The 27,622-nt window shown below is 38.6% G+C and overlaps 1 protein-coding gene across 1 annotated transcript in view; it reads right to left on the minus strand.

The window, feature by feature from the left end:
* EPSTI1 (epithelial stromal interaction 1) overlaps positions 1-27,622 on the minus strand; it is a 116,316-nt gene that overhangs the window by 13,324 nt on the left and 75,370 nt on the right. The window contains exon 8 of the mRNA XM_079779278.1: positions 20,105-20,188. Coding sequence (XP_079635404.1) covers positions 20,105-20,188 — 84 coding nt within the window. The remainder of the gene's footprint in view (positions 1-20,104; positions 20,189-27,622) is intronic.

A 27,622-nucleotide genomic window follows, 5' to 3' on the forward strand; every position in this document is an offset into this window, starting at 1 on the left:
AGGTCTAAGGAGGTGGCTAAAGACCCCATATAAATCAATAAGGGACAAAGGATAGCAAGAAGCAGTTCACAGCCCTGGATGGTGTGGCTCAATTGGTTGGAGCATGTTCCCAGCCACCAGAAGGTCACAGGTTCAATTCCTGGTCAGGGCACATACCTAGGTTTCAGGTTGTCCCTTGGTTGGAGGTGTGTACCAGAGGTAACCCCTTTCTCTCTCTCTCTCTCTCTCTCTCTCTCTCTCTCTCTCTCTCTCTCTCTCTCTCTCTCTTTCCCCCTCTAAAATCAATTTAAAAATATTTTTAAAGAAGCAGTTCAGCTTGGCCAGTATGTCTCAGTGGTTGATCATCAACCTATGAACCAAGAGGTTAGTGCACATGTCCCAGTTGCTGGCTCAATCCCCAGTAGGAGACATGCAGGAGGCAGCTAATCAATGATTCTCTCTCTCTTTTTCTTTTTTTAAAAATACATTTTTATTTATTTCAGAGAGGAAGGAAGAGGGAGAGAGAGATAGAAACATCAATGATGAGAGAGAATCATTGATTGGCTGCCTCCTGCAACCCCCTACTGGGGATAGAGCCCACAACCCTGGTCATATGCCCTTGACCAGAATTGAACCTGGGGCCTTTCAGTCTGCAGGCTGACGCTCTATCCATTGAGCCAAATCGGCTAGGGCTCAATGATTTTCTCTTACCACTGATGTTTCTATCTCTCTTTCCCTTGCCCTTGCCCTCTGATAATCAGGTACATTCAAGCACTTTGGGGGAGTGTCTAAGGTAGTAAAAACTAATTTAGTTTTTGGAGGACAATATAGCAATAACATCAACATGTAAAATGTACCCATCCTTTGAAGAAGTATTCAAAGATGTCTGTATAAAGACCATCACAGTTGTACTATTGAAATAGTAAAAATTCAAGAACAAGTCATAATGCCCATTAATAAGGAACTGGCACAAAAATAACTTAGACCATCCACGCACTGGGATCCTATGCAACAGTTATAAAAATAAGGTAGATGGGGAGAGGGGAGGCCACAATAGAGAAATCTCTTACAATATATTAAATGATAACAGATTCAGAGTAGCTTTCTTGGGATTGCTTGATGTAAACAGAAAAGATACACATAAATCCATTTCAAGTTTAATGTTGGTGTGTATAACATTTAAAACATTTTTATGCGAAAACACACCTAACATATTAACTGGAATTACCACTGGGGAGAGAAACATGGAGGGTATATGGGCAGGGTAGGAAGTTTAAACATCACATATCATTTTATCTCTTGAAACCACATGAATATAGTACTTCCTCATACCATCAACAGAGGTTTATCTGTGTGGGACACCATTTCTGTTTCTTTATGGTTTCCTTTGTTTAAAAATCCTAATAGGATTGTTTTTAATACTTGAAGATGTAAAAGAGCAAAGCACTGCATTATGATGCTAAGAACTGTCAGGGTGGAAAAAAGAGGATGGGAGAGAGAAGCAAGCATGCAGTACCCTCTGACAGAGGCAAAGGGCGGGGTGAGGAAAACACCAAGGGCAGCAGAGAAATGGGGACGGGGAACTGATGAGTCCTCGTCATGCAAGAACATTGCCCCAGACGGCAGAAGGAGAAGCTGTGGATTGGCTGCACTCGGGATTATTCGTCTACAACTAGCAAAGCATTTACTAGGGACAGGCTGGCTTTCGTTTGGTACCATGAAGGCTAATTTCAACTAATGGATTTGTTCTGCTGAATTGACACTACAGAGGCATTCACATGCCTTATGAGCATATTTCTGGTTCATTTACTGGATTCTCATACAGAACTGCACTACCTGGTTGGACAGATACAAAGTAAGTTGTTTCTGTTCCAAGGACTGAGCTTTGGACATTAAGGAAATCAAAATGCTCTGAGCAGGAGAGACATGACACACAGCATCCGAGACACTGTCAAGTCCTTTCCCATTCTACGCACACTTGTTAAGCACCAGTCATTTTTCAGACACCTAGCTTCATGCTAAAGGTACAGATGCAAATAGACACAACTCCACCCGGAAGGAAATCACAGCGGGAGACGGACCCAGAAATAACCACAATACAAGACAGAAAGAAATGCATTGCTGAACACAATTTCAAGCAACGTGACATAGGAATATGAAGGAAGTAAACAAGAGAAACAAGGAGCAGATGTTTCTGGGTGTTGTTTGATATTTTAAGTGTGCCCCTGAAGACTTCCAGAAGAAAAAGAGCCTTCTTACTGCTCTACACAACTCCCTACCTTCAGAAAAGGTGCCACTCAAAGAGAGTACTTAATCTGATAAACAGAATATCATCCTGGAGATGCCAAACACAGAACTTCCTGTAAACATTGGCCAGTAGTATATGGTAAATGAGGACAACACTGAAAATGTTGCTGCTGCCTATGTGTGCCCCACAAGGGCTGCCCTCACCAGAGGAAAGGCTACTGTGCAGGGGAGCTGCAGGTGGGTACCAAGAGTCAGTGCTGGGGCCCCAGCTGACAGCAAGAAGTAAAGGGGTTACCGTTTCCTGCTAGAAGTTACAGAAATCGCTTCTGTGTTCCCATGTACCCAAAGGTTAAATGTACAGGGCTGGATGCTTGAAAAACCAGATGAGGCTAAGTAAAAGGCATGCTCCACAGCAAGGCTGTGGTGCAATAATTGAAGACCAGGACAGGGTCATTTTACAATTATGTCTGAATCCCAGTGAGGCGTGTTCTGATATGGTTCAGCTTGATGCTTTATGTAAGCATTAAAGTGTCATCACCCAGAAAGGACACACTTCTCCCAGGAGAGGATGTCCTCTCACCTCAACAAGGAGAAAAGGACAGTGGAGACAGGGAGTTAAAGAACCCCTCCTTTAAATTTTTTTTTAATAGAGTTTTGAGGGGAGAGGAGACAGTTTAGAGAAGTCTAGGTTCTGCTGCTCCCCACAGTAATGCCTTCACCCAGAAGGACAAAGGCATCCTTAGCTCTGAGAAAAATTAGAAACTACCCCCCAAAATTGAGAAGATCTACCAAATCAAAGGAAATAAATACTAATGGGTAAAGTAGAGGAGTCAAAATTAGCATTTGTAATATACTAGAGGCCCAGTACACAACATTCATGCCCTAGCAGAGAGAGGGATCCCTCAGCCTGGCCTGCACCTTCTCACAGTCCAGGACCCATCAGGGGATGTCCTCCTGCCGGCTTAGGCCCACTCCCCCAGGACTAGGGGACAGCTCCTATGTTGAGAGTCTGCCCCCTGGTGATCCGTGCCCATCATAGCAACTGATCATTCTGCCATTCGGTTGATTTGCATATTAGCCTTTTATTATAAAGGATACGTGCCTTTTATTATTGTTAGTTCTGTCATCTATAATAATAAAAGCGTAATATGCTAATTAGACCGGACGGCCAAACAATCTTCTGGATGACAATCTGGACGACCTTCCAGACAAAGCCGGGGCTGCAAGGGCCAAGCCCCTTGCATGAATTTCGTGCGTCAGGCCTCTAGTTACAATATAAAGGAAAGTAGAGTTCCAGCTACAACAATCATTGAATCACATAGCTCTATATATAGCACTCAGAAATATCTTCTATTAACTTTCTTCTTTAAAGAAAATTTTTTTCTTATAAAAATCATTCAGCATGGAAAATTATGTATAAAGTATAGAAACTATAAAAAGAAAACAGTAATCACTCATTAAAAACTCTCTACAAGAGATAAGCTCTTTAACATGCCATCATATTTCCTTCATGTCTTAATTTATACACATAGATTATACTTTATCATCACTTCAGTTCATATCTATAGAGCTACCATGTGCCAGGCATTACGAGAAATTCTACACATACTTTCTCTCACATAATCCTAGAAGTGATGTCATGAGGAAATAACATTACTCTCAGACATACAAATGAAGCTTAGAGATGAAGTAATTTATACAAGTTCAGTAAGAAGAGGTAGATTTCCAAACTCCCCCAGAATTTTTATTTTATTTTTTCATTTTAATATAGGTGAGCATATTCCCATGTCATTAAAACATGGCATTAATTGCTGTACAATATTCCAAATGTCATCTTTAAATCCTCTATTGCTGACCAAATGGTTTCAAACTTTCCATTTACTGTCATTTTAAAAATAAACCACCTTGTACATACATCTTGTGTGATCCCTCATTATTTCCTCAGAATAAACATACATCTTTAAGATCTAATACTTTTAGGAAATGCTTCAGAATTCGATGTTGTCAAAAAGCCCTTCAGTTCACCTCTCACCAGAAGCAGTACAGGGGAGTTTGAAATACTTTAATAGCTAATCATGTCAGGTCTGGTCGCCCCAGCAAACACACAAATTATTATCCATATTGTTCAAAAGCCTCTTGTTTATAATCTCATGATTATTCTCCCAGATGAAATGTAGAAAGGTTTTTTCAAATTGCCTCAAATTCCATTGAAATTTTTATTGGATTTGCATTAAACTCACAAGTTAATTTGGATAGAACTGCAGTAATTACAACATTGACTTTTACCACTCTGGTGCATCATCCATCTCTACTTTATTCATATTGACAGTCATGGATTGCAGAAAACTTCAGAGGTTTTGTTTTCTTTTGTTTTAGGAATTGAGCAAATTTTTACATAGTGACTTTTTCATGAGATCTTTCTATCCCATTATATTGTCTAATTAATTTTTGCTGATATGTGAGAAACTTGTTGATTTTTGTATATGTTTTATAACCAACTCCTGCTTATTTAACTCCATTTGTTCTAATCACTTTTCAGTTGATTCTCTTGGATTGTGCCAGCAAATGGCTCTCATCCATAGATAACTATACTTAGTTCCAATAACTAGAAAAGCTCCTTTTTAATTTTTATCTTATCAGGTTGGCTAAAACATTTCCTCAACCTTGTTCCATTTTATATTAAGATTTTTTTTTAACTGAAAAGAGTTTTTTCATCAAATAATTTTGAGAGTTTGAATTTCCAGAACAATACAGACTGTGGGGAGTGGCTGCAGTTAGTCTTGTGCTGTTCACTGTTCTAGTTTCTCCACTGAGTCCACTCTTGGTTATTGGATTGGAAGACAATATGAATGCTAAGGAAAGGTTTTATTTCTAACTAACTAGTTTTTTAAAAATTGATAGTACAGGTTAATATTTATCAAAACCTTTTTTTTTACAATAGTCAAATACTTTTTCTCTCATGACCTATCTTATTGCAATGATAAGATATAAAAAATATAGTTAGTGATCTTTGCATTCCTAGAATAAAACTTACTTTACTGTGATAAATTAAGAGAAAAATACCATTAATTAATTTTTGATGTTAATCTCTATAAGTTTCTCCCTTTATCTGGTTGTGAAATCATGAGGATGATAGCTAAATAATATTAATTCTAAATTATTTTGTCTTTTCCTCCCCATAAAACAATTTGTAAAGCATAGGAAAAAAATCTGTTCCTTGTAAATTCCAATGAACTTGACTATGAAATAACCTAAGTTTAGCTTGTTAGGGAAACGTAATTCTCAGAAAACTTTAGAAATTACTTACATTTTTATTTGTTTTTATGTATTTTAATTATTTGAGTTATTTTAGAGTTTTATATGTACCTATAAAATAATTTACTTAATTCATATATTCAACTTGTTAGCATAGTATTATCTATAGTCATATAGACTTAAATATTTTATAAATCTATGGTTTCAGTCCCTCATTTCTAATGTTGTGTGTTTGCATTTTTATTAATCTCTTATTAATTAGAATTGCCAGTGACTTGCTCATTTTGTTGACCTTATCAAAAAACAAACTGTCGGATTTTTCTAACAGCTGTTTCTTGAAGTTTTGTTATTAATTTCTGTTCTTATCTTAATTACTTCCTTCAGTAACTGTTTATGGTTCCTGTTCTAAATTCTTGGACTGGATATTTAATTCATTTCTTTTTTTAGTACTGATTGGATTTAAAATTATGATCTTTCTGAGTACAATGTCTCAGACTACAGCTTTGCATACATTCTTCATAAGGTGCCCTCACAATAATTTGTTATGAATTCTATAATATTTTTTTGGCTTATTTCTATTTTCCAAATGACTATATAAAATCAATAACCATGCAAAAACCAGTGAGTGGAATCAGCCTATCAGAAGTTTGTTTTAACCCCTGAAAAAGATAGAAAGGAGACAGAACAAATTGTACCAAGAGACAAATATGTGGGATAAATTGGTGCTGAGTTAGCAGTGCTTCCAAATGAGTTCCAGGAAGCAATACTGATGTGCTTTTTGAGATGATCAGCTGGAGAACTGCACTGAAAGCAGTTTAGCAGTGGGCTCTCTTCCCTCTACACGACAACCGAGATAGCACTGACATGGCCCCCTGGGTGAACAATGAATGGAGAGGGGTGTCTGTGCTCAGAGAAACAGTACAATGTCCCAGGAACCTAGTGACTACAGGAAAACAAGAGGCTGCCGCATCCAGAAGACAAGCTCTTGCATACCTTACTCAGCAGAACGCCCAAAGAACTATTAGACAATAACCAAGAATCACTAAACATTTGAGAAAGAAAACCATGAGAACATGATCTCACTCATATGTGGAATCTAATGAACAAAATAAACAGATGAACAAAATAGATCCAGAGACAACCAACCACGGAACAGACTGACAAATTTCAGAGGGCATGGAGGGTGGGGAGAGATTAACTGGGGAACTTATTTGCACATATTCATACCCCATGGACACAGACAATAGTGTGGTGAAGGCTTAGGAGGGGCAGGGGCAGGGTAGAGGGGGTCAATGGGAAAAAAAGCCCAAAGGGGATAATTATAATAATTTCAACAATAAAGATAAATTAAAACAACAACAACAGCAAAAAAGAAAACCATGGGAGATAAAACTTAAAACGGAAAGGCAAAATGATACTGTTAAAATAGTAAATAGAATATGTAATGTCTGTATAATTACTATGAATAAAGAAATCAGGATGAATATTGCACTTATAATGCAGAACATTGCTATGAAAAAAGTAAATCAGCAGCCATGGTAAATAAACAAATTCGAAACATGTGCCAAATAAGATGAATGAGAACATATGAAATAATTTAGTAAGCAGGATGATCTATCTACAGGTTTCTCCCAGAATGTAATGAAAAAAAAACAATGAAATAGGAAGTGTAAGAAAAACAATTAAGAGATATAGAGAACAGATCTACAATTTCAAAAATCTATTTGATATCTATCCCAGAAATGGGGATCAGAGACAATATAGAGGAAGAAACATAAAAAGAAACTAGAAATTTTCTGGAACTGGAAATATATATTTTAAGATTAAATAGGTCATACAAGATTAAAAACAAAAACACTGAAATTTCTTATCATGAGAAGGAGAGGAGAGAGAAAATAGCAAAACAAAATAAATAAACTCAAAATGGATAAAGGACTTAACCATAAGATGGGAAACCATAAAAATACTAGAGGAATCCACAGGCAGCAAAACCTCAGACATATGCCAAAGCAATTTCTTCACCGATACCGCTCCTAGGGCAATGGAAACTAAAGAGAAAATAAACAAATGGAACTACATCAAAATAAAAAGCTTCTGCACAGCAAAAGAAACCATCAACAAAACAACAAGAAAGCCCACTGCATGTAAGAACATATTTTCCAATGTTATCACCGATAAGGGTTTAATCTACATTTACAGGGAACTCATACAACTTAATAAAAGGAAGTTAAACAACCCAATTAAAAAAATGGGCAACGGACCTAAATAGATATTTTTCTAAAGAAGGCATAAGGAAGGCCAAGAGACACATGAAAACATGCTCAAAGTCACTAATTATCTGAGAGATGCAAATCAAAACAGCAGTGTGGTACCATCTCACACCTGTCAGAATGGCTATCATTAACAAATCAACAAACAAGTGCTGGTGAGGATGCAGAGAAAAAGGAACCATCATACACTGCTGGTGGGAATGCAGACTGGTGCAGCCACTGTGGAGAACAGTATGGAGTTTCCTCAAAAAACTAAAAATGGAACTCCCATTTGACCTAGTGATCCCACTTCTAGGAATATATCCGAAGAAACTAGAAACACCAATCAGAAAGGATATATGCATCCCTATGGTTATAGCAGCACAATTCACCATAGCTAAGATTTGGAAACAGCCTAAATGCCCATCAGCAGATGAGTGGATTTAAAAACTGTGGTACATCTACACAATGGAATACTGTGCTGTGGTAAAATAGAAGGAATTCTTACCATTTGCAACAGCATGGATGGAACTGGAGAGCATTATGCTAAGTGAAATAAGCCAGTCAGAGAAAGATACATATGACATGATCTCACTCATTTGTGGAATATAATGAACAACATAAAGTGATGAACAAAAACAGATCCAGAGACAGAGAAGCATCGATCAGACTGTCAAATCTCAGAGGGAAGGTAGGGGAGGGTGGGGTAAGTGGGAGAGATCAACCAAACGACTTGTATGCATGCATATAAGCCTAACCAATGCATGCATATAAGCCTAACACAGACAACAGTGGGGTGAGGGCATGAGTGGGGGATGGGGAGGGGCAATGAGGGGATTAGGACACATATGCAATACCTTAATCAATAAAGAAATTTTAAAAAAAGAAATGGAACAGAGAAAATTCAGAGTCAAGAAAATAAAAACCAAAATACATAGTTAAAAAGTAAATTATGTAGCAAGAATATGTGCAAATATAGTGGTAATCACAATAAATGAGACTATATAAAATTTACCTATCAAGAGACTAAAATGAGGTAAAAAAAAATCTGCCATTTTTGTCACTTGAAATTTAATTTAAGCCAAGTGACACAGAGAGGTTAAAATTAAGTGATGGAAAAAGAAATTGTCACATACATTCTAATTAAAAAAGCTAGCAGAGAAAATATTGGAATCAGATAAAATAGAAAGACCAAAACAAATCCAGCTGAAAATCTTTACATGGGAAAGTAGTATCCTATATAATAAAAGCTTAATATGCTAAGTGTCCAGTCGACCAGTCAGCCATTCAACCAATCAAAGCGTAATATGCTAATGATATGCTAAGGCCATTCAACCGCTCGCTATGACATGCACTGACCACCAGGGGGCAGACAGTCAACCAGTCTACCAGTTGCTTTGACATGCACTGACCACCAGGGGGCAGATGCTCCAACTGGTAGGTTAGCTTGCTGCTGGGGTCCAGCCAATTGGGACTGAGTGAGATGGGCCGGACACGCCCTGGAGCCCTCCCATGGTCTCTCCCTGGCTGGCCAACCTCCTGTGTCTCTCCCTGGCCCCAATCATGTACCGGGGGCAGGGAGCCCCTTGGCCTGGCCTGCGCCCTCTTGCAATCCAGAACCCCTCATGGGATGTTGGAGATCCAGTTTCGGCCTGATCTCACAGGCCAAGTCAAGGGATCCCACTGGTGCACGAATTCGTGCACCGGATCTCTAGTATTTCATATTCATGAAAATCTGTACTGAAAGGGCAGGCTTCCCATAAGTTTTATTGGTTGGAATTATTTCCCTTATCATGGCTGAACCAATCACAGTCAAGGAAACTGGAATTCCAATGAAAGATTAAACCATTTTGGATTGGATCCCTGGGACTTGGGTGGTGTCTGTCTTCTCTGAAACACAGGTCATGCTAACTAGGGTGGATACATGAAGAAAAAATTAGGATTTTAGGAGAAAGCTAGGCAACCTACAATATTTTATACACTACTCTAAGGCTATCACAAGACACAATTTATTTATTTTGCAGCATTATTACAAAGTGATTAATTGATATGAAATAAAAAGTACAATGCTTTATTTCATCTCCTTTTAATTGTCTATCTCCTCCGCTAAAAAGTAAACTTCAGAAGGGCAGGAACCTCCACTTTTCTGGGGTCCCCACAGCCCAGCTTGCACCCTCTCCAATCTGGGACCCATTGGGGGATGTCCAACTGCCGGTTTAGGCCCAGGGATCGGGCCTAAACCAGCAGTCAGATATCCCTCTCACAATCTGGGACTGCTGCCTCCTAACTGCTCACCTGCCTGCCTGCCTGATTGCCCCTAACTGCCCCCCTGCCAGCCTGATCACCCATAACCACCTCTGCCTGATGGCCTGGTCACCCCTTACTGCACCCCTCTGCCGGCCTGGTCGCCCCCAACTGCCCCTCTGCTGGCCTGGTTGCCCCTAACTCCCCCCCCCCCACCCCTGTTAGCCTGGTTGCCCCACACAGCCTGCTGTTCAGTCTTTTGGTTGTCCCTCACTAACCCCCCTGCCGGCCTGGTCACCCCATGCAGCCTGCTGTTTGGTCGTTACTATTACTGTGACAGCGTCCTGGACAATTTGTATATTCCTCTGTTATTAGTATAGATACTTGACCCCCTTTACCCTTCACTAACTCCCAAACACCTCTCCCTCTGGTAACCACTGTATTGTCTGTGTCTATGAGTTTTTGTTCATTTGATTTTCTTGTTTGTTCATTTATTGCTTTTAGCTTTATATCCTACATATGAGTGAAATCATATGGTTCCTAACTTTTTTGTCTGACTTATTTCATTTAGCATGTTATTCTCAAGATCCACCTATGTTGTCACAAATGGCAGTATTTAATCTTTCCTTATGGCTGAGTAGTATTTCATTATACATATATGAACCACATCTTCTTTATCCAATTGTCTAGTAAAGGACACTTTTGTTGTCTCCATGTCTTGGCCACGGTAAATAATGCTGCAATGAACATAGGGGTGCATATATCTTTGCAAATAAATGTTTACAAATTTTTCGGTAGATACACAGAAGAGGGGTTACTGGTTCATATGGTAACTCTGTTCTTTTGTTGTTGTTGTTAATCCTCACCCTAGGATATTTTTTCCATTGTTTTTTTAGAGAGAGTGAAAGAAAGGGAGGAAGGAAGAGAGAAAGAGAGAGAAACACTGATGTGAGAGAGATACATTTATTGGTTGCCTCCCACACAAGCCCCATCAGGGGCCTGGGATGGAATGTGCAACCCAGGTACCTGCCCTTGACTTGGAATTGAATCTGAGACCCCTCAGTTCATGGGCTTATGCTCTAAAAACACTGGCCAGGGCAGCAACTCCTTTCTTATACCAGTAACTCTATTCTGTACCAGTTTACATTCCAACCAGCAGTGAATGAGGGTTCCCTTTTCTCCAAAACCTCTCCAACACTTGTCTTTCTTATTGAAAGTATTACAGATGTCCTTCTTCCCACCCCTCCCGCCCCCTGCATTGACCCCCTCCACCCCACTCCTGCACCCTCCCTAGGCCTTCACTGCACTATTGTCTGTTCATGGGTTATGCATGTAGGTTCTTTAGTTCATCTCTTCCTGCCCCCCCCCCGCAACTCTTTCCCTCTGAAACACATCCGTCTGTTCCATGCTTCAATGTCTCTGAATCTATTTTGTGCATCAGTTTATTTTGTTCATTAGATTCCACATATAAGTGAGATCATGTGATACTTGTCTTTCTGTAACTGGCTTATTTCACTTAGCATAATATGCTCCAGGTCCCTCCATGCTGTCTCAAAGGGTAAGAGATCTTTTTTTTTTTTTTTTTTTTTTTACAGCAGCATAGTATTTCATTGTGTAGATGTACCATAGTTTTCTAATCCACTCATCTGCTGATGGGCACTTAGGCTGTTTCCAAATCTTAGCTATTGTAAATTGTGCTGCTATGAACATAGGGATGCATATATCCCTTCTGATTAGTGTTTCAGGATTCTTAGTATATATTCCCAGAAGTGGGATCATTGTGTCAAATGGCAATTCCTTTTTATTTTTATTTTTTTTAGAAAATCCACACTTTTCCATAATGCTTGTACCAGTCTGCATTCTTACCAAGAGTGTACTAAGGTTCCTTTTTTTTTTTTTTTTTTTTACCACATCCTCACCAGCACTTGCTGTTTATTGATTTATTGATGGTAGCTATTCTGGTAGGTATGAGGTGGTATCTCATTGTTGTTTTAATTTGGATCACTCTGATAATTAGAGATGCTGAACATTTTTTCATATCTCTTGGCCATCTGTATGTCCTCTTGTCCTCTTTGGAGAAGTGTCTATTCAGTTTCTTTGCCCATTTATTAATTGGGTTGTTTGTCTTCCTTTTGTTGAGTTGTGTAAGTACTTTATATATTTTGAAAATTAACCCCTTATCAGATGTATCACTGCCAAATATGATCTCCCATACAGTGGGTTACCTTTTCATTTTGATGCTGGTTTTGTTGTTTTTGTTGTTTGTGTGTTGTTGTTTTTGTTGTTGTTTTGCTGTGCAAAAGCTTTTTAATTTGATGCAGTCCCCTTTGTTTGTTTTTCCTTTGTTTCTCTTGCCCTAGGCGATGTGTCTTAGAAAATTCTGCTACATGAGATGTCTGATATTTTGATTTCCATGTTTTTGTCTAGGATTTTTATGATTATGTGACTCACAGTTAAGTCTTTTATTTATTTTGAGTATATTTTTGTGTATGGCGTAAGTTGGTGGTCTAGTTTCATTTTTTGCATGTATCTGGCCAATTTTCCCAACACCATTTATTGAAGAGACTGTCTTTACTACATTGTATGCTCTGGCCTCAATTGTCAAATATTAACTGAGCATAATGGCTTGGGTCAATTTCTGGGGTCTCTGTTCTGTTCCATTGATCAATATGCCTGTTCTTGTGCCAGTACCAGGCTATTTTGAGTACAGTGGCTTTGTAGTATAGCTTGATATCTGGTATTGTGATCCTCCAACTTCGTTCTTTTTTCTCAAGATTGCTGCAGCTATTCAGCATCTTTTTTGGTTCCATATAAGTTTTTGGAGTATTTGTTCTAGATATCTGAAATATGCCATTGATATTTTAATATGATTGCATTGAATCTATAGATTACTTTGGACAGTATGGGCATTTTAATGATGTTAATTCTAACAATCAATGAACATGGTATATTCCTCCACTTGTTTATATCTTCTATCTCTTTTTCAACCTTCTGTAGTTTTCCTAATAAAGGGCTTTTAGCTCCTTGTTTAAGTTTATTCCTAAGTATATTAACTTTTGTTGCATTGGTAAATGGGATTTTTTAAGTTTCTCTTCCTGAAAGATTGTTATTGGTGTACAAAAATGGTGTTAATTTTGTATCCTGCTCCATTGCTGAATTCATTTATTAAATCTAGTAGTTTTTTGGTGGAGTCTTTAGGGTTTCATATGTATAATATCATGTCATCTATGAATAATGACAGTTTTAATTCTCCTTTTTAATTTGGATGCCTTTTATTTTTTCTTTTTGTCTGATCACTATGGATTTCCAGTACTATCTTGAAAAAGACTGGTGAAAGCGGACATCAGTATCTTGTTCCTGTTCTTAGGGGAAATGGTCTTAGTTTTTGCCCATTGAGTATGATGTTGGCTGTAGGTTTGTCATATAGACCTTTATTATGTTGAGGTATGACCCCTCTCTTCCCACTTTGCTGAGAATTTTATTTTAAAATGTGTGTTGGGCCCTAGCCAGTTTGGCTCAGTGGATAGAGCATCAGCTTGCGAACTGAAAGGTCCCAGGTTCGATTCTAGTCAAGGGCACCTGCCTGGGTTGTGGGCTCGATCCCCAGTGAGGGACTTGCAGGAAGCAGCTGATCAATGATTCCCTCTCATCATGGATGTTTCTATCTCTCTCTCCCTCTTCCTTCCTCTATGAAATCAATAAAAATATATTTTTTAAAAACCACAAATGTATTATAAAAAAAATGTGTGCTGGATTTTGTCAAATGCTTTTTTCTGTATCTATTAATACGACCATGTGATTTTTGTCTTTCAATTTATTTATGTGATGTATCACATTTATTTATTTGGGAATATTGTACCAGCTTTTCATTCCTGGAATAAATCCCACTTGGTCATGGAGCATGGTCTTTTTAATATATTGCTGGATCCAATTTGATATTTTGTTGAGAATTTTAGCATCTAGGTTAATCAGGAATATTGGCCTGCAATAATCTGGTTTTGGGATTAGGATAATACTGGCCTTGTGAAAAGAGCTTGGAAGTATTCGTTTCTCGTGGATTTTTTGGAATAGTTTGAGAAGGATAGGTGTTAGTTATTTGAATGTTTAATAAAACTCCCTTGTGAAGCCATCTGGAGCAGGACTTTTGTTTGCCAGGAGGTTTGTTTTTTTAATTACTGCTTCAATTTCATCAATTGTTATTGGCCTATTCAGGCTTTCTGGTTCTTCCTGATTCAGTTTTGGAAGATTGTATTTTTCTAGGAATTTGTCAATTTCATCCAGGTTGTCCAGCTTGTTGGCATATAGTCATTCAAAGTATTTTCTTATAAGCCTTTGTATTTCTGTAGTGTCAGTTGTAACTTCACCTATTTCATTTCTAATTTTATTTATTTGGGTCCTCTCTGTGTTTCTGGATGATTCTGGCTAAAGGTTCATCAATTTTGTTTATCTTTTCAAAGAACCAGCTCTTGGATTTATTGATCTTTTGTATTTTTTTAAAATATATTTTTATTGATTTCAGAGAGGAAGGGAGAGGGAGAGAGGTAGAAATATCAATGATGAGAGAGAATCATTATTGACTGCCTCCTCCATGTCCCCCACTGGGGATCGAGCCTAATCCAGGCATGTGTCCTGACTGGGAATCAAACCATGACCTCCTGTTTCATAGGTCGATGCTCAACCACTGAGCAACACCGGCTGGGCTTGCATTATTTTTGTTTCCATGTAAAGTATTTCTACTCCGATCTTTATTATTTCTTTCCTTCTACTTACTCTGGGCTTTCTTACTGTTCTCTTTCTAATTCTTTTTAGTTGTAGTGTTAGCTAGTTTATTAGAGCTTTCCAACACTTATCACTTGCTTATTAATAACAGCCATTCTAACAGGTGTGAGGTTGTATTTCATTGTAGTTTTGATTAGCAATTCCCTAATAGTGAAGTTGAGCATATTTTCCATTTGTATGTCTTCTTGGGAGAAGTGTATGTTCAGGTTCTCTACCCATCTGTTTGTTTGGTATTGAGTTTTATGTGTAGGTTTACAATTCTGATTATGCAAAACACAGAATTTATTCTTGTATTATTATTTATTATTGTATTATTTTGCATACAAACAACTATAAATTTACATTTGCCCCACCCTGTATTTTGGATATTAACCCCTTTTCAGAGCTGTTGTTTGCAAATATTTTCTCCAATTTGGTTGGTTGCCTTTTTGTTTTGTTGGTAGTTTCTTTTGCTGTGTAGAAGCTTTTTAGTTTGATGTAATCCCATTCATTTATTTTTGCCTTTATTTCCCTTGCCTTTAGGGTCAAATTCATAAAATCTTCTCTACAACCAAGGTTTATAAGTTTAGTACCTATGTTTTCTTTTATATAATTTACTAGAGGCCTGGAGCATGAAATTCGTGTATGAGTGGGAGGAGTTCCTCAGCCCGGTGTGTGCCTAACCAGCAGTCAGACATCCCTCTCACAATCCAGGATGCTGCATGTACCAGTGACCATACTTTTCACACAGGTGAAAGGCATCTTGCTGTTGTAAGGGCAGCTACATTTTTTTGCCCTGATTATAAGAAGTAGAACATAACATGATCCTTCTGAGGCAGTAGTACCATTTTTCCCATCTTATGGGAGGAAAAACTGAAGCGGAGAGAAGCTAAGTAACTGGCTTTGTCACACAGTTATAAGTGTCAGAATCAGGGCTGACCACAAAATGTGCAAGCCAGAGTCCATGCATGTCATCGCTGCATCATCCTGTTTTTTCAGTATTAGAATAGCCTTGCCAGGTTTTAATTTTTAAATCTAAAAGACTGTTCCCAATATATCGGGTAGGGTCCCCAGGCCTGGATGGCAATCAGGGCCAATCTGTGGGGCGACGGGCAGGCAGGGCAATTGGGGGCCCCCCGCTGGCACCTGCCTTGGCTGGCGGCCTGGCACCGCCCCCTGGCCAGCCCCACTCCCCGATCACCTCCCTCTTGGTGGTCAGTGCGCGTCATAGCAACCGGTCTTTCTGCCCATCGTTCTGCTGTTTGGTTAATTTGCATATTAGGGTTTTATTATATAGGATTGTTTCAGGTCTTATAATTAGGTCTTTAATCCATTTTGAGTTAATTTTTGTATATGGAGACTATCTGTTCTTAATTGAAGCTCCAGCATTCTACACAAGGCTCAGCACATATAATGGGAGTTTAATATATGTTTGTTGATAGAATGAATGAATGAATGAATGAATGGATGAGTGAATGAATACAGAAATAGATTATGCTGAGGTGATTCAATCAAAATAATGCACTATAAAAAGCCAGAAAAGGAAGGCTTTAAAGTGGTGTTAGATACTGTTACAGAGTTATAGGGAGTCTGAAAAGTCCACTGAATTGAAAGTTCAGAAGGGATTTTATCTTTAGAGAGTTGTTTTAGTAAGAATACAAACCAGGTTTTTCGTGAATATAAACCAGAACATAAAGAATTAAGGATGAAGTAGGTAATAAAGATATGATTACAGTAAGATTGCCTTTGTCTTTACTTTTATTACTTTGGTGGAAATAGAATAGGTGATATATGTGAGGATAGCAGAATCAAGGAAGGGGTTTGTTGGTTTCTTCATTTTAAAATAGCAAGAGTGAGCATATTAGTTAGCAAAATACAAGTATTAGTCAATGGAGAAAAATATGTTGAAGGTATAGAGGGAAAAGGGGAATTATAAATAAATTTCTAGAAGAGGCAACTTAATCACATATAAACTTAAGAAAGAACCTACTGTCCCCAGAGATTAGAGTAATGGGAAAATGTGAAAGTAAGGGACTTAGAGAATCAAATAAATATGCTGTGACCTCAACTTACCCTAGATGATCTACTTACAAGTTACTCCAGAGCAGGTATTCAATAAATATTTATTAAATGAATGGGATGAACAGACAAATGAATAGATGCAATGATATAAATGTGTTGTTTTCTGTATCTTCTTACCATAGACATGATTTTTCATAATTTCTTAAGCTAAATCATTGATGTGATAAAGAATGACAGATTGTACCAATCAGGGAATACCTTCAATGAACATTTTTTAACAACAGATTGAACAAAAATATGATGAATACCCTTATGTATTCTACTGTTATTTAAATCCCTAATGATGGAATTATCTATGTGCTAGTGTTATTCATTTTACTGAAAGCTACAGTAAGTAAAGAAACAGTTTATGTCAAAGAAAAATATATGTTCAGTCAATAACTAGAAAATACGTATGTATCAATATTTGTCTAACTCCAGAAGAAAAAACAAGATTAAGAAATAAAAAGCTTAATTTTTACTGTTTAAAATAATTGCTCAACCTGAAAATTAAATCCCAGATCTAATTTTCTAATCTGTTGAGCACTCTCTTTATAAAATGTTCTATTTTTAATGGTTTTCACATTCCAAAAATATACACCAAACCGTATAAAACACTATTTAAAATTCACTAGAAGTTACTTTAAAATAAATCATATGTACACTGACTTCATAACACTCTTCTCTGTTCCAACTTCAGAACTTGTTACTAAGCTAAAAGATCACAGAAACAGATAAACACTTTTGTATCATCTGACAGACATTGAAAATATTAGTTAGCTTTCACTTGCTAACTACTAGAATCAATCTATCTATCTATCTATATCTATATATATCTATATCTATATCTATCTATCTATCTATCTATCTATCTATCTATCTATCTATCTATCTATCTATATATATACTAGAGGCCTGGTGCACGAAATTCATGCATGGAGGGTGTGTGTCCCTCAGCTCAGCCTGCACCCTCTCCAATCTGAGACCCCTTGAGGGATGTCCAACTGCCCGTTTAGGCCCGATCCTGGGCAGTCAGACATCCCTCTCACAATCCAGGACTGCTGGCTCCCAACTGCTCGCCTGCCTGCCTGCCTGATTGCCCCTAACCACTCCCCTGACAGCCTGATTGCCCCTAACTGCCCTCCCCTGCAGGCCTGGTCACCCCTAACTGCCCTCCCCTGTAGGTCTGGTCACCCCTAACTGCCCTCCCATGCAGGCCTGGTCCTCCCCCAACTGTCCTCCCCTGTAGGCCTGGGTCCCCCCCAACTGCCCTTCCCTGCAGGCTCGGTCGCCCCAAACTTCCTTCCTCTGCCATCGTGGTCACCCCTAACTGCCCTTCTCTGCAGGCTTGATTGCCCCCAACTGCCCTCCCTTGCAGGCCTGGTCCCTCCCAACTGACCTTCCCTGCTGGCTATTTTGTGCTGGCCATCTTGTGTCCACATGGGGGCAGCCATCTTTGATCACATGGGGGCAGCCATCTTGTGTGTTGGAGTGATGGTCAATTTGCATATTACTCTTTTATTAGATAGGATAAGCCTAAGAGATCGGCCAACTGGTAGCTATTACGTGCACTGACCAACAGGGAACAAACGCTCAACGCAGGAGCTGCTGAGCTGCAGTGACTTGGCAGCTGCAATTCTTGGGTGATGCATCCGTAACCAGATTGGAGGGAGCCCAATTCCGGGGTGCATCGCAATCCAGGACCCCTCAAGGGATGTCAGAGAGCTGGTTTCAGCCCAATCCCTGCAGGCCAGTCAAGAATCTGTGCACCGGGCCTCTAGTATTACTATAATGTTGCTTATTTTATTGTGCATTTCAATATGGCCTTTGTCAAAATATATTTGTGTTTTTTAAAAAAACATCAGGGAATAAAAAAGTTTTATGGTTTCTTCTTAGCTTATATAGAAGCTAAATTTACAATTTACATTATTCTTTCAGCGATTTAATTACTGCCTACCATGCACAAAAGAGGTCAGTGACACAGTCATTTAAACTGTATACTGGGTGAAACCGAATGAGTAAGGGATTGATCACTGTTGGAAGGAGTCAAATTATAGCAACAATAATTCGTACATATAGTCTATTTCATAATGTGATTTTCACACACACTTACTATAATAAATTACTTTGTGTGGTAAAGACATAAGGATGAAAACAAATTAAACCAAATCAAGGAAATCAAAATGGGAATTCAAGTTAATTGTATAATTGAAGAAATGGATTTGAGGGGTATCCTGGAAGAAGTGATAGGATATATCAATCACCAATATGGTAAGAATAAAAGTTGGAAAATAAGAATTATGGGGAAGGTAATGGTCTCCAACTAGCTGAATGATTTATTTTGCTTTTTTAAAGGATCTGGAATGCAGTGGCACCTTGGAGCTCACCACTGGTATTCCTCGTCCTTCTGAGCCCATGCTGAGGAGCTGCTGGCCCTATCAAAGCCTATGTATCAAAGGCAGATTTGACCATCAAGTCTAAACACTGACTGTTTCAGTGACCATGCCGGAGATTTCATATTCTAATGAGGATTGCCCTTTTCAACACTCTTCTTAGTAGGCTCTGCATTCATTGTACTTATTCCTATTGCTCAAAAATTTTGGACTGCCTCACATATTTGTATACATGTGTAGAGTATCTTTATGTTTTATGATATGTGCATTTTAAGTGAATATTCAAGCCATTTTCATGAATGTGTATACCCACTCTGTTGTGCATTATAATATTCTCTGGACACTATTTGTAATACCATATGTATATCTTTGGTTTAAAAACTGTCAGTGTTGCCCTGGCCAGTGTGGTTCAGTTGGTTGGAGTGTCGTCCCATACAGCAAAAGGTTCCAGGTTCAATTCCCAGTCAGGCCACATATCCAGGTTGTGAGTTTGATCCCTAGTTGGGGCACATTCGGATCAATGTTTCTCTCACTTTGATGTTGTTGTTGTTTTTCTCTCCCCCACCTTTCCTCTCTTTCTAAAATCATTTATTTTTTAAATGTTAGTGCCATTGGTTATTTTCTGTAGATGAGAATTTCAAAAGTGTTCTATCATTTCCATGAACTGCTGATACCAATTATAGCAGACACACTGTAGCCCGGTGAGATAAAGTATCCTGATAGATTTTACTAGAATTAACCACATCACCATACCACCAGACTCTTAAAACATCCCCCATCTCACCTTTCAGTATTAATGCTTGTGTTATTTTTTAGGATTTTCATGTATATAAATATTTCTGTTCAGAAACCCTTTGAAATGATCTATTGTCAGAAGTAAATAATAATTAGCAATGACCAACAGGGTCTTGGGAATACCTTTTGGTGTTGTTCTTCCTTCATCTTCTGTAGTTTTTTATTTTCTTCTTCCTTTAGAGAATCCTTATAAGCCTGTCTTCTGGCCTGTAAAGATATAGGGGGAAAATTCATAGGAAAAAGCATCACCACAATATATTAGTCTGCCTACCATGGATCTGGTCTTAATAACTCAACTTCTGTACTAAGCATACAGCAAACTCTTCATACAGACTTAACTATTGAATTATTTATGCGTGTGTCTGAAGATGTCCCTTGGGATATATAAAAAGAATGCTAGTATTAGCACATTTTAAAATATGATCTAAATGCTTGTTTAATTTGGGTTTTAAAAATATCCCCTCAAATTTGACTTTAGATGGTGGGCACACAGTGCAATACATAGATGATGTATCATAGAAATCTACACTTGAAACCTATATAACCTTTTTAACCAATGTCACCCCAATAAATATAATAAAAAATTAAAATTAAAATAAGAAAGTTGCAAGGGTGAAAGGGAGAAAGAAAAAGAATGTAAAAGAAAATAATTTATTTAAAGTTTCAAAATGGCAAATTTGCTTTCTTAATAACAGTTGTGAAATTCAGCTAATAAACCATTTAGAACACTTTTGTGAAAGTGAAGAATGCTAACACCTTCCTGTTAGAAAGTTGGGGGAGAAGAAGTTGTTGCAGAAATAAAATTTAAAAAATCTGTATTGCTTCTTTAGAACTGCTAACCAAGAACTGTGTTGGGCCACTTTTCCTGAAAACTGCTACTAATAAGGGAATGAAAAAAAGAGAGAAATTGTCCACTATGAAATGTAACTAGATGCAAAGATAAGGGACCATTTTTTCTTTTTGAGCAACAGAGGTTGGGACACAGCCTTCTTGTTGAATTCTTAGTCATGGCCCAAAGTAAATATTACCCCTTTAAGAGACTTATAACTCACAGCTGTCTAACCTCTTTGGTCTGACATTCATGTTACGATTAGATGGCTTCAAATTATCCTCTCTAGCCTATTCCCTATGGCTTTCCTCAGCTCAAACTAAACTTTTATTTCTCAAAATTGCCCCATGCAAAATAAATACATACATACATATACACTGAGTGGCCAGATTATTATGATCTCTGAACGCATTATAATCTGGCCACTCAGTGTGTGTGTGTGTGTGTGTGTGTGTGTGTGTGTGTGTGTGTATTAGAGGCCCAGTGCATGAATTCATGCATGGGTGGGGTTCGGCCAGCCTGGCCAGGGGGAGGGGACATGGGCGGTTGGCCCGCCTGCTTGTTGGTCAAACTCCTGGTCGAGGGGACAATTTGCATATTAACCTTTTATTATATAGGATATACACTGAGTGGCCAGATTATTATGTGTTCAGAGATCATAATAATCTGGCCACTCAGGGTATACATATATACACAAATTCCCGCAGAGATAGTCGACATAGTGCATATTTTTTCTAATGAGAAGGAAAGTTAAATATTTTTCAAGAATATTCCAACCAGCTGATTAGTTAATATCAGAGACAAGCAATAGTGACACTGAGTTTAGAAGCACTGACATGCCTATTGCTCATTAATGGATCCTGTTTAAAAGCCTGTCAACTGGTAACTGCTATCACATGATTCCAGAGATGCATTTCTTTCTCAGTCATTGCATCCCCAGTCTGTACCTGAAGCATATTTCTATTACTGAGCAGAAAAACAAGGCCTGTTAAGGAGCACAGAAGTCATAAATCTGGCTGAATTAGGACCCCCTGGGGAGCCTTAGGAGAGCCAGCACTCACAGCAGGATGTCTTTAGTCTCGCTGACCCACCACGCCAGGCTTCCACACACTGGCATAGAGACCATACACTCTGGAATTTATGAGATATCAAGTATTCTGTCTGTTCATTGGTCATATACTTTCTCTCACACACATTGATTTGTAGCCCAGCCTCTGTAAGGCAGAGAGGCCAGCCTGGTAAGCTAATGTGCAGGAAATTTCATTTTTCTCATAAAAGCACCAGCAGCATCATGGCAGCAGACTGCATATTTCAAGACTTGTTCTTTGGACTAACATCCATAAAGCTTATATAGGCTGGGCCCCCCTTTCCTCTTACTATAATTTTTCTCAAGCACTTCTTAATTCATTCCCCCATTTCTGTCACTATAGACCCCATATTACATCAGATAAGAAGACATACTTGCCAGAGAGGGATTGTACCATCTATAGCCCTACTAATTAGAATAGTGAAGCTCTGGATGTGTTCAGAAAGCCCTTGTATATGCAAACCCAGCTACATTAGACAGGCAAACATCCTATGATTTTCTCTTGTCTATCTCCTAAACACAAGGGGACTGTGATAAGACAGAAGGTGGGAGTGGTTCTCAATGACCCCTTCTTTTTGGAGAAAGCTAGTCTTCATCGCAAATATTCCACAGAAAATCTAAAAGGTCTGGAGGGGGGAGGGGGATAAGGGAGTACATCTACTCAAGAGATTAAAAGAAGGAGTAAAATGTTTAGTTAAGTCAGATATTATGATTTGAGTGGGAAACCTAAATTCTGTTTGTATGCCTTCCTTTTAAACTTAACCACTTGATGCCCAGCTGGTATGGCTCGGTGGTTGAGCCTCGACAAGAGGTCGCCAGTTTGATTTCCCATCAGGGCACATTCCCCTGGTTGCATGCTGGATCCCAGTAGGGGCACACTCAGGAGGCAACCAATGCATGATGTTCCTCTGTCATTGATGTTTCTATCTCTCTATCCCTCCCCCTTCCTCTCCCTTCAAAAATCAATAAAAATATATTTAAAATAAACAAACAAACAAACTTAAGCACTTGTTCATTTACCAGAATATGGTTCCTAGTTTTGGATTCAGAAAAAAAAAAAATGGTTAGACACATAAAGTGTCATTCAAAACTGGGAAGTCACCTGTCACCTTAACTATGAAGACTTCAAAGTTACTTGTAATCCTCATGGGTGCTTACCCAGCTGTGATCCCTAGGCAGGACAGGAAGTTTCTATTCAAAAACAAGGGAGGAAACAGTTTTGATCACTATTTTTTTTTTTTTAGTTTTAAATCCCAGAAATTTCTATATCATTGTGTTCAGATATTTTTCCTAACATTAAATATGAATTTAACATAATATTAAAACTTAAATTTTTGTTACTCAACTAAAATACAGTTTTACTCATCCTCTCCCAAAGCTATGCTTATAATATAGTTATTCAATAAACAATATTTAACTCTCATATGTGCAAGCACTGTGGTTAAGACATAATCCCAGACCACAACTGTTTACAGCCTAGTGCAGGAGTCAGACAAGAAGATCAATCATTATAGTACATCATGACAGGTATTATGAAAGAGGGCGATATAAAGAAGGACGTGTAATTAAACTGGGTCAAGGGCACCTTCTCAAAGTAGATGACACTAAGTTGTGTCTTAAAGAGTGAATTAGAATCAGACTAAGTGGGGGGAAGGAAATTTAAACAAATGAAAAATAACACTGTATTGGTTTTCTAGGGCTGCCTATGATAACAAAGTATCATAGTCTGGGTGGCTTAAATAATAGAAATTTGGTGTCTCACAGTTTAGAGGCTGGAAGTCCAAAATCAAGGTATCTGCAAGATCGGTTCCTTCTGAGGACCATGAGGTAAGGATCTAGGCCTCTTCCTTTGGCTTGGAGATGGACGTCTTCTCCCTGTGTCCTTTATATCATCTTCCTTCTGTGTCCGTCTCTGTGGCCAAATTTCCCCCTTTATAAGGACACCTCTACTATTGAATTAGAACCCACCCTCATGACCTCACTTTTACTTGATTACCACTGTAAAGGCCCAGTATCCAAATTATGTCACATTCTGAGGTGCTGGAGGTTTTAAATTTAAATTTGGGGGTGAGGAGGACACAATTCAACCCATGACAAACATTAAATTCCTGTTTATGCTCCTTTCTTCTCTCAAAAATTACCCTAAACAGAAGAGGAAATAAAACAAACTCTACCTTTGAAAACTGAGAGACAGCTGTATTCCCAGACAACAATCTATAAAGGCAAAGTAGATGGCGAAATGGTAAGTGACTAAGAGAGGAAGAGAGCAAGCCTGAAGACTTGCTGGCCCGGGTATAGAGGACACCCATAAGAAGCCAGTCTTCTCCATAGATCAATGTGAGGGCTCAGTATCTGGACCAGTTATTAGGGAATGCTGATGGATGATGGGAAGATGCCTATGTCTGCTCCCACCTGAAAATTCAGGTGCTAATTCTCCCAATCCTGACAGGAAATCAAAAGTGTATTCTCTGTATAAACTAAGAAAGGCAGGCCTGGAACCGAGCCAGCAGTGGTCAAATACCCCGCTGAGAATGAAAGGATTCTGTGAAATCCAGCATACTAGGCAGTGAGCCTCTCATGCTCTCTACACTTTCCTCTGAGAGGCAGAAGATGGATATTTTATCCATGAAACAAGAAAATATTATTTTTAAATAGCAATGCAGAAAAAAGAAGCTCTTGGCAATCAAAAATATCTCCTCTCCCTCCACAAAAGACAAACCAGTAAAATATTCAGAAGATAATATATTTTTTCTTATCTCACATGTATTTTCTTGTATCTGCTCCAAGTTTCTTAAACAGAGCTCCTAAAATCATCATAGTTTTCTAAGTGATAAGAGCAGTAAGGAGCATCTTTTGTTCTAATGAGGCAACTCTGGGAGGGCTCCCGGATGGAGGCTGGTCACCAGAGAAACCAAGCCATAATTAGAAGCTTGGAATTTTCAGTCCCACCTCCCCCTGTCCTCAAGAGATGGCAGAGGAGCTGGATATGGAGCTACTAAATTGGGAATGCCTATGTGGGGAAGCCTCTTTAAAAATCTCAAAAGCATGGGGATTCGGGGAACTTCTAGGTAGGCGAACATATCCACATACCAGGAGGGTAGCCACACCCCAACTTCATGGGGACTGAAGCGCCTGTGCTCAGGAACCTCCCAGACCTTTCCAACGTATCTCTTCATCTGGCTACTTATCTTTATTTTTATTATACCCTTAAATAACAGGTAAATGTGTTACCCTGAGTTCTGCAGGCTGCAGTAGCAAATTAAGCAAGCCCAAGGAACCTCCAATGTGTAGCCATGCTGGACCAAAGTTGTGAGGAACCTGGGGACCTACTAGTTGCAACTGGCACCTGAAGTGGAGGCAGGCTTGTAGGACTGAGCCCTTAACCTGTGGGAACTGACACTCTCTCCAGGTAGGTAGTGTCACAGTTGAGTTTAATTGTAGGGCACCTAGCTGGTGTCCCAGCATTGCTTACTGTGAGAGAAAAAACCTACACATCTGGTGTCAACACACACTCTGTTGAGAGTGTGGTGGTGTGAGAGCAAATGAAACACAAGGAAGAGAAAGAACTGTGTGTTTTTTTTTTCTAACTCAATATGCCAAGAAGTGGAGGGGGGTTAGTCAAAGATAAATTAGAGGAGAAAGGTATTTTTTTACAAAATGTTAGAAGATAAATCTAGGATGCCTAGGGTTTGAATAATAAAAATTCCATTAAGAGAAAATGAAGATAAATAAATCAAAGAAATAACACAAGAAAATCATTTAGAACTAGAAATGAGTTTCCTTTATTCTTTAAAAAGGAATAAAGATGATCCCACACTAAGACATATCACTATGAAATTGCAGAATACCAGAAAAAAATAAGATATTAAAGTATTTCCAGGAAAAGTAGGGGAAAGCCCTCTTATAAGGACTGATATTCAGATGGCCTTGGAGTTCCCAAGAACTAATACTCAAGGTTAGAAGAGCAATGCCTTCAATATTCTGAAGGAAAACTATTTCCAAACTGGAATACTTACCAGAAAATTGCAAGCTAAGAATGGGGGGTGAATAAAGATAATTTCAGACATGCAAGGACCTGAATATGCATCTTCTCTTAAGAAGATACTAAATAAGATGCTCTACCAAAACAAGCAAAATAAAGCAAGAATGTAGATGAGACCCAGAAATCAGGGGACCCAACATAGGAAAGCAATAGCAGCAACTCTTCAGATCAGCGGTTGCCAACCATTCGGACCTCACGGACCACAGGTTGGCGACTGCTGCCCCAGATGACTTTAGAGCAGTGATTCTTATCATTGGCTGCACATTAGAATCACCTGGGGAACTTTAAAAGCCCTGAAGTCAGGGCCACGGAGCAACAAATCTCTGAGGGTATGACCAACACATCAGTGAATTTTAAAGCCCCCCAGGTGATTCCAATGTGCAGACAAGGCTGAGGAGTCTGTGAAAGGAAAGTTTCAGAACAAGAACTAAAGGCAGGCATTCCAATGTTCAAAGGAAACTAAGAAAATGTAAAGATAAAGTGAAATTTTTAAAAAGAGAAAATGTAACTGGCTTGGCAGCGAGAATATATTTACATTGTCATAATAAGGAAACACATGAAATACTGAATAGTTGTATTAGGAGAATAGGGGAAATAAATTATTATTAAGACAGAAAATTAATTAGTCATGAGATAGCAATATACACATTCATTTACAGATATATAGAGTCAAATAACAAAAGAGTAAGATGGGATGAATAATGTCCATGTCCTAATCCCTGGAAGCTGTGAATATTACCTTATATGGCAAAAGGGAATTTACAGAAATCATGGGTCTTGAGATGAGATGAGTCTGGATGATCCAGGTGAGCCCAATGTAATTACAAGGGCCCTTTAAGAGGAAAGCAAAGTCAACGAGTGCAGAGAAGGAGATGTGAGAATGGAAGCAGAGATCAGAGTGATGTAGCCACATGCTGAGGAGCCAAAGAATGGTGGTGACCAAGAGAAGCTGGAAGAGGCATGGACCAGATTCCCGGCTCTAGCTGCCAGAGGAACCTGCCCTGCTGACAATGATTCATACTCATTTCTGACTTCTGATTCGAGAACTGCCACAATAAATTTGTGTTGTTTTTTAGCCACTAAGATACAGTAATTTGTTGCAGCAGCAATGGAAAAATTTTTATTGAGTTATAATTGACATATAACATCATATTAGTTTCAGGTCTACAACATAATAATTCAATATTTGTATATATTGGGAATTAATCACCACAGTAAGTCTAATTAACATCCATCTGTCACCATACATTGTTTTAAAACATCTTCTTGTGATGTGAATTTTTTAAAAATGTATTTTTATTGATTTCAGAGAGGAAGGGAGAGGGAGAGAGAGATAGAAACATCAATGATGAGAGAGAATCATTGATCGGCTGCCTCCTGCACGCCCCCACACTGGGGATCGAGCCCACAACCTGGGCATGTGCCCTTGATCAGAATCGAATTTGGGACCCTTCAGTCCTCGGGCTGACGCTCTATCCACTGAGCCAAACTGGCCAGGGCTGATGTGAACTTTTAAGATCTATTCTTTAGCAACTTTCAAATATGTGACAGAGTATTAACCATAGTCACCATGCCTCACATTAAATTTCTTAACTTATTTTATAAGCAATTGGAAATTAATACAAAGAGTTTAAAGTGTTGGAGTGAAAGTGAGATTGAAGGCCTACAAGGGACATGTGGCCT

Source organism: Cnephaeus nilssonii (assembly GCF_951640355.1).
Source record: "Cnephaeus nilssonii genome assembly, chromosome: 8".
NCBI classification, from domain to species: Eukaryota; Metazoa; Chordata; class Mammalia; order Chiroptera; family Vespertilionidae; genus Cnephaeus; species Cnephaeus nilssonii.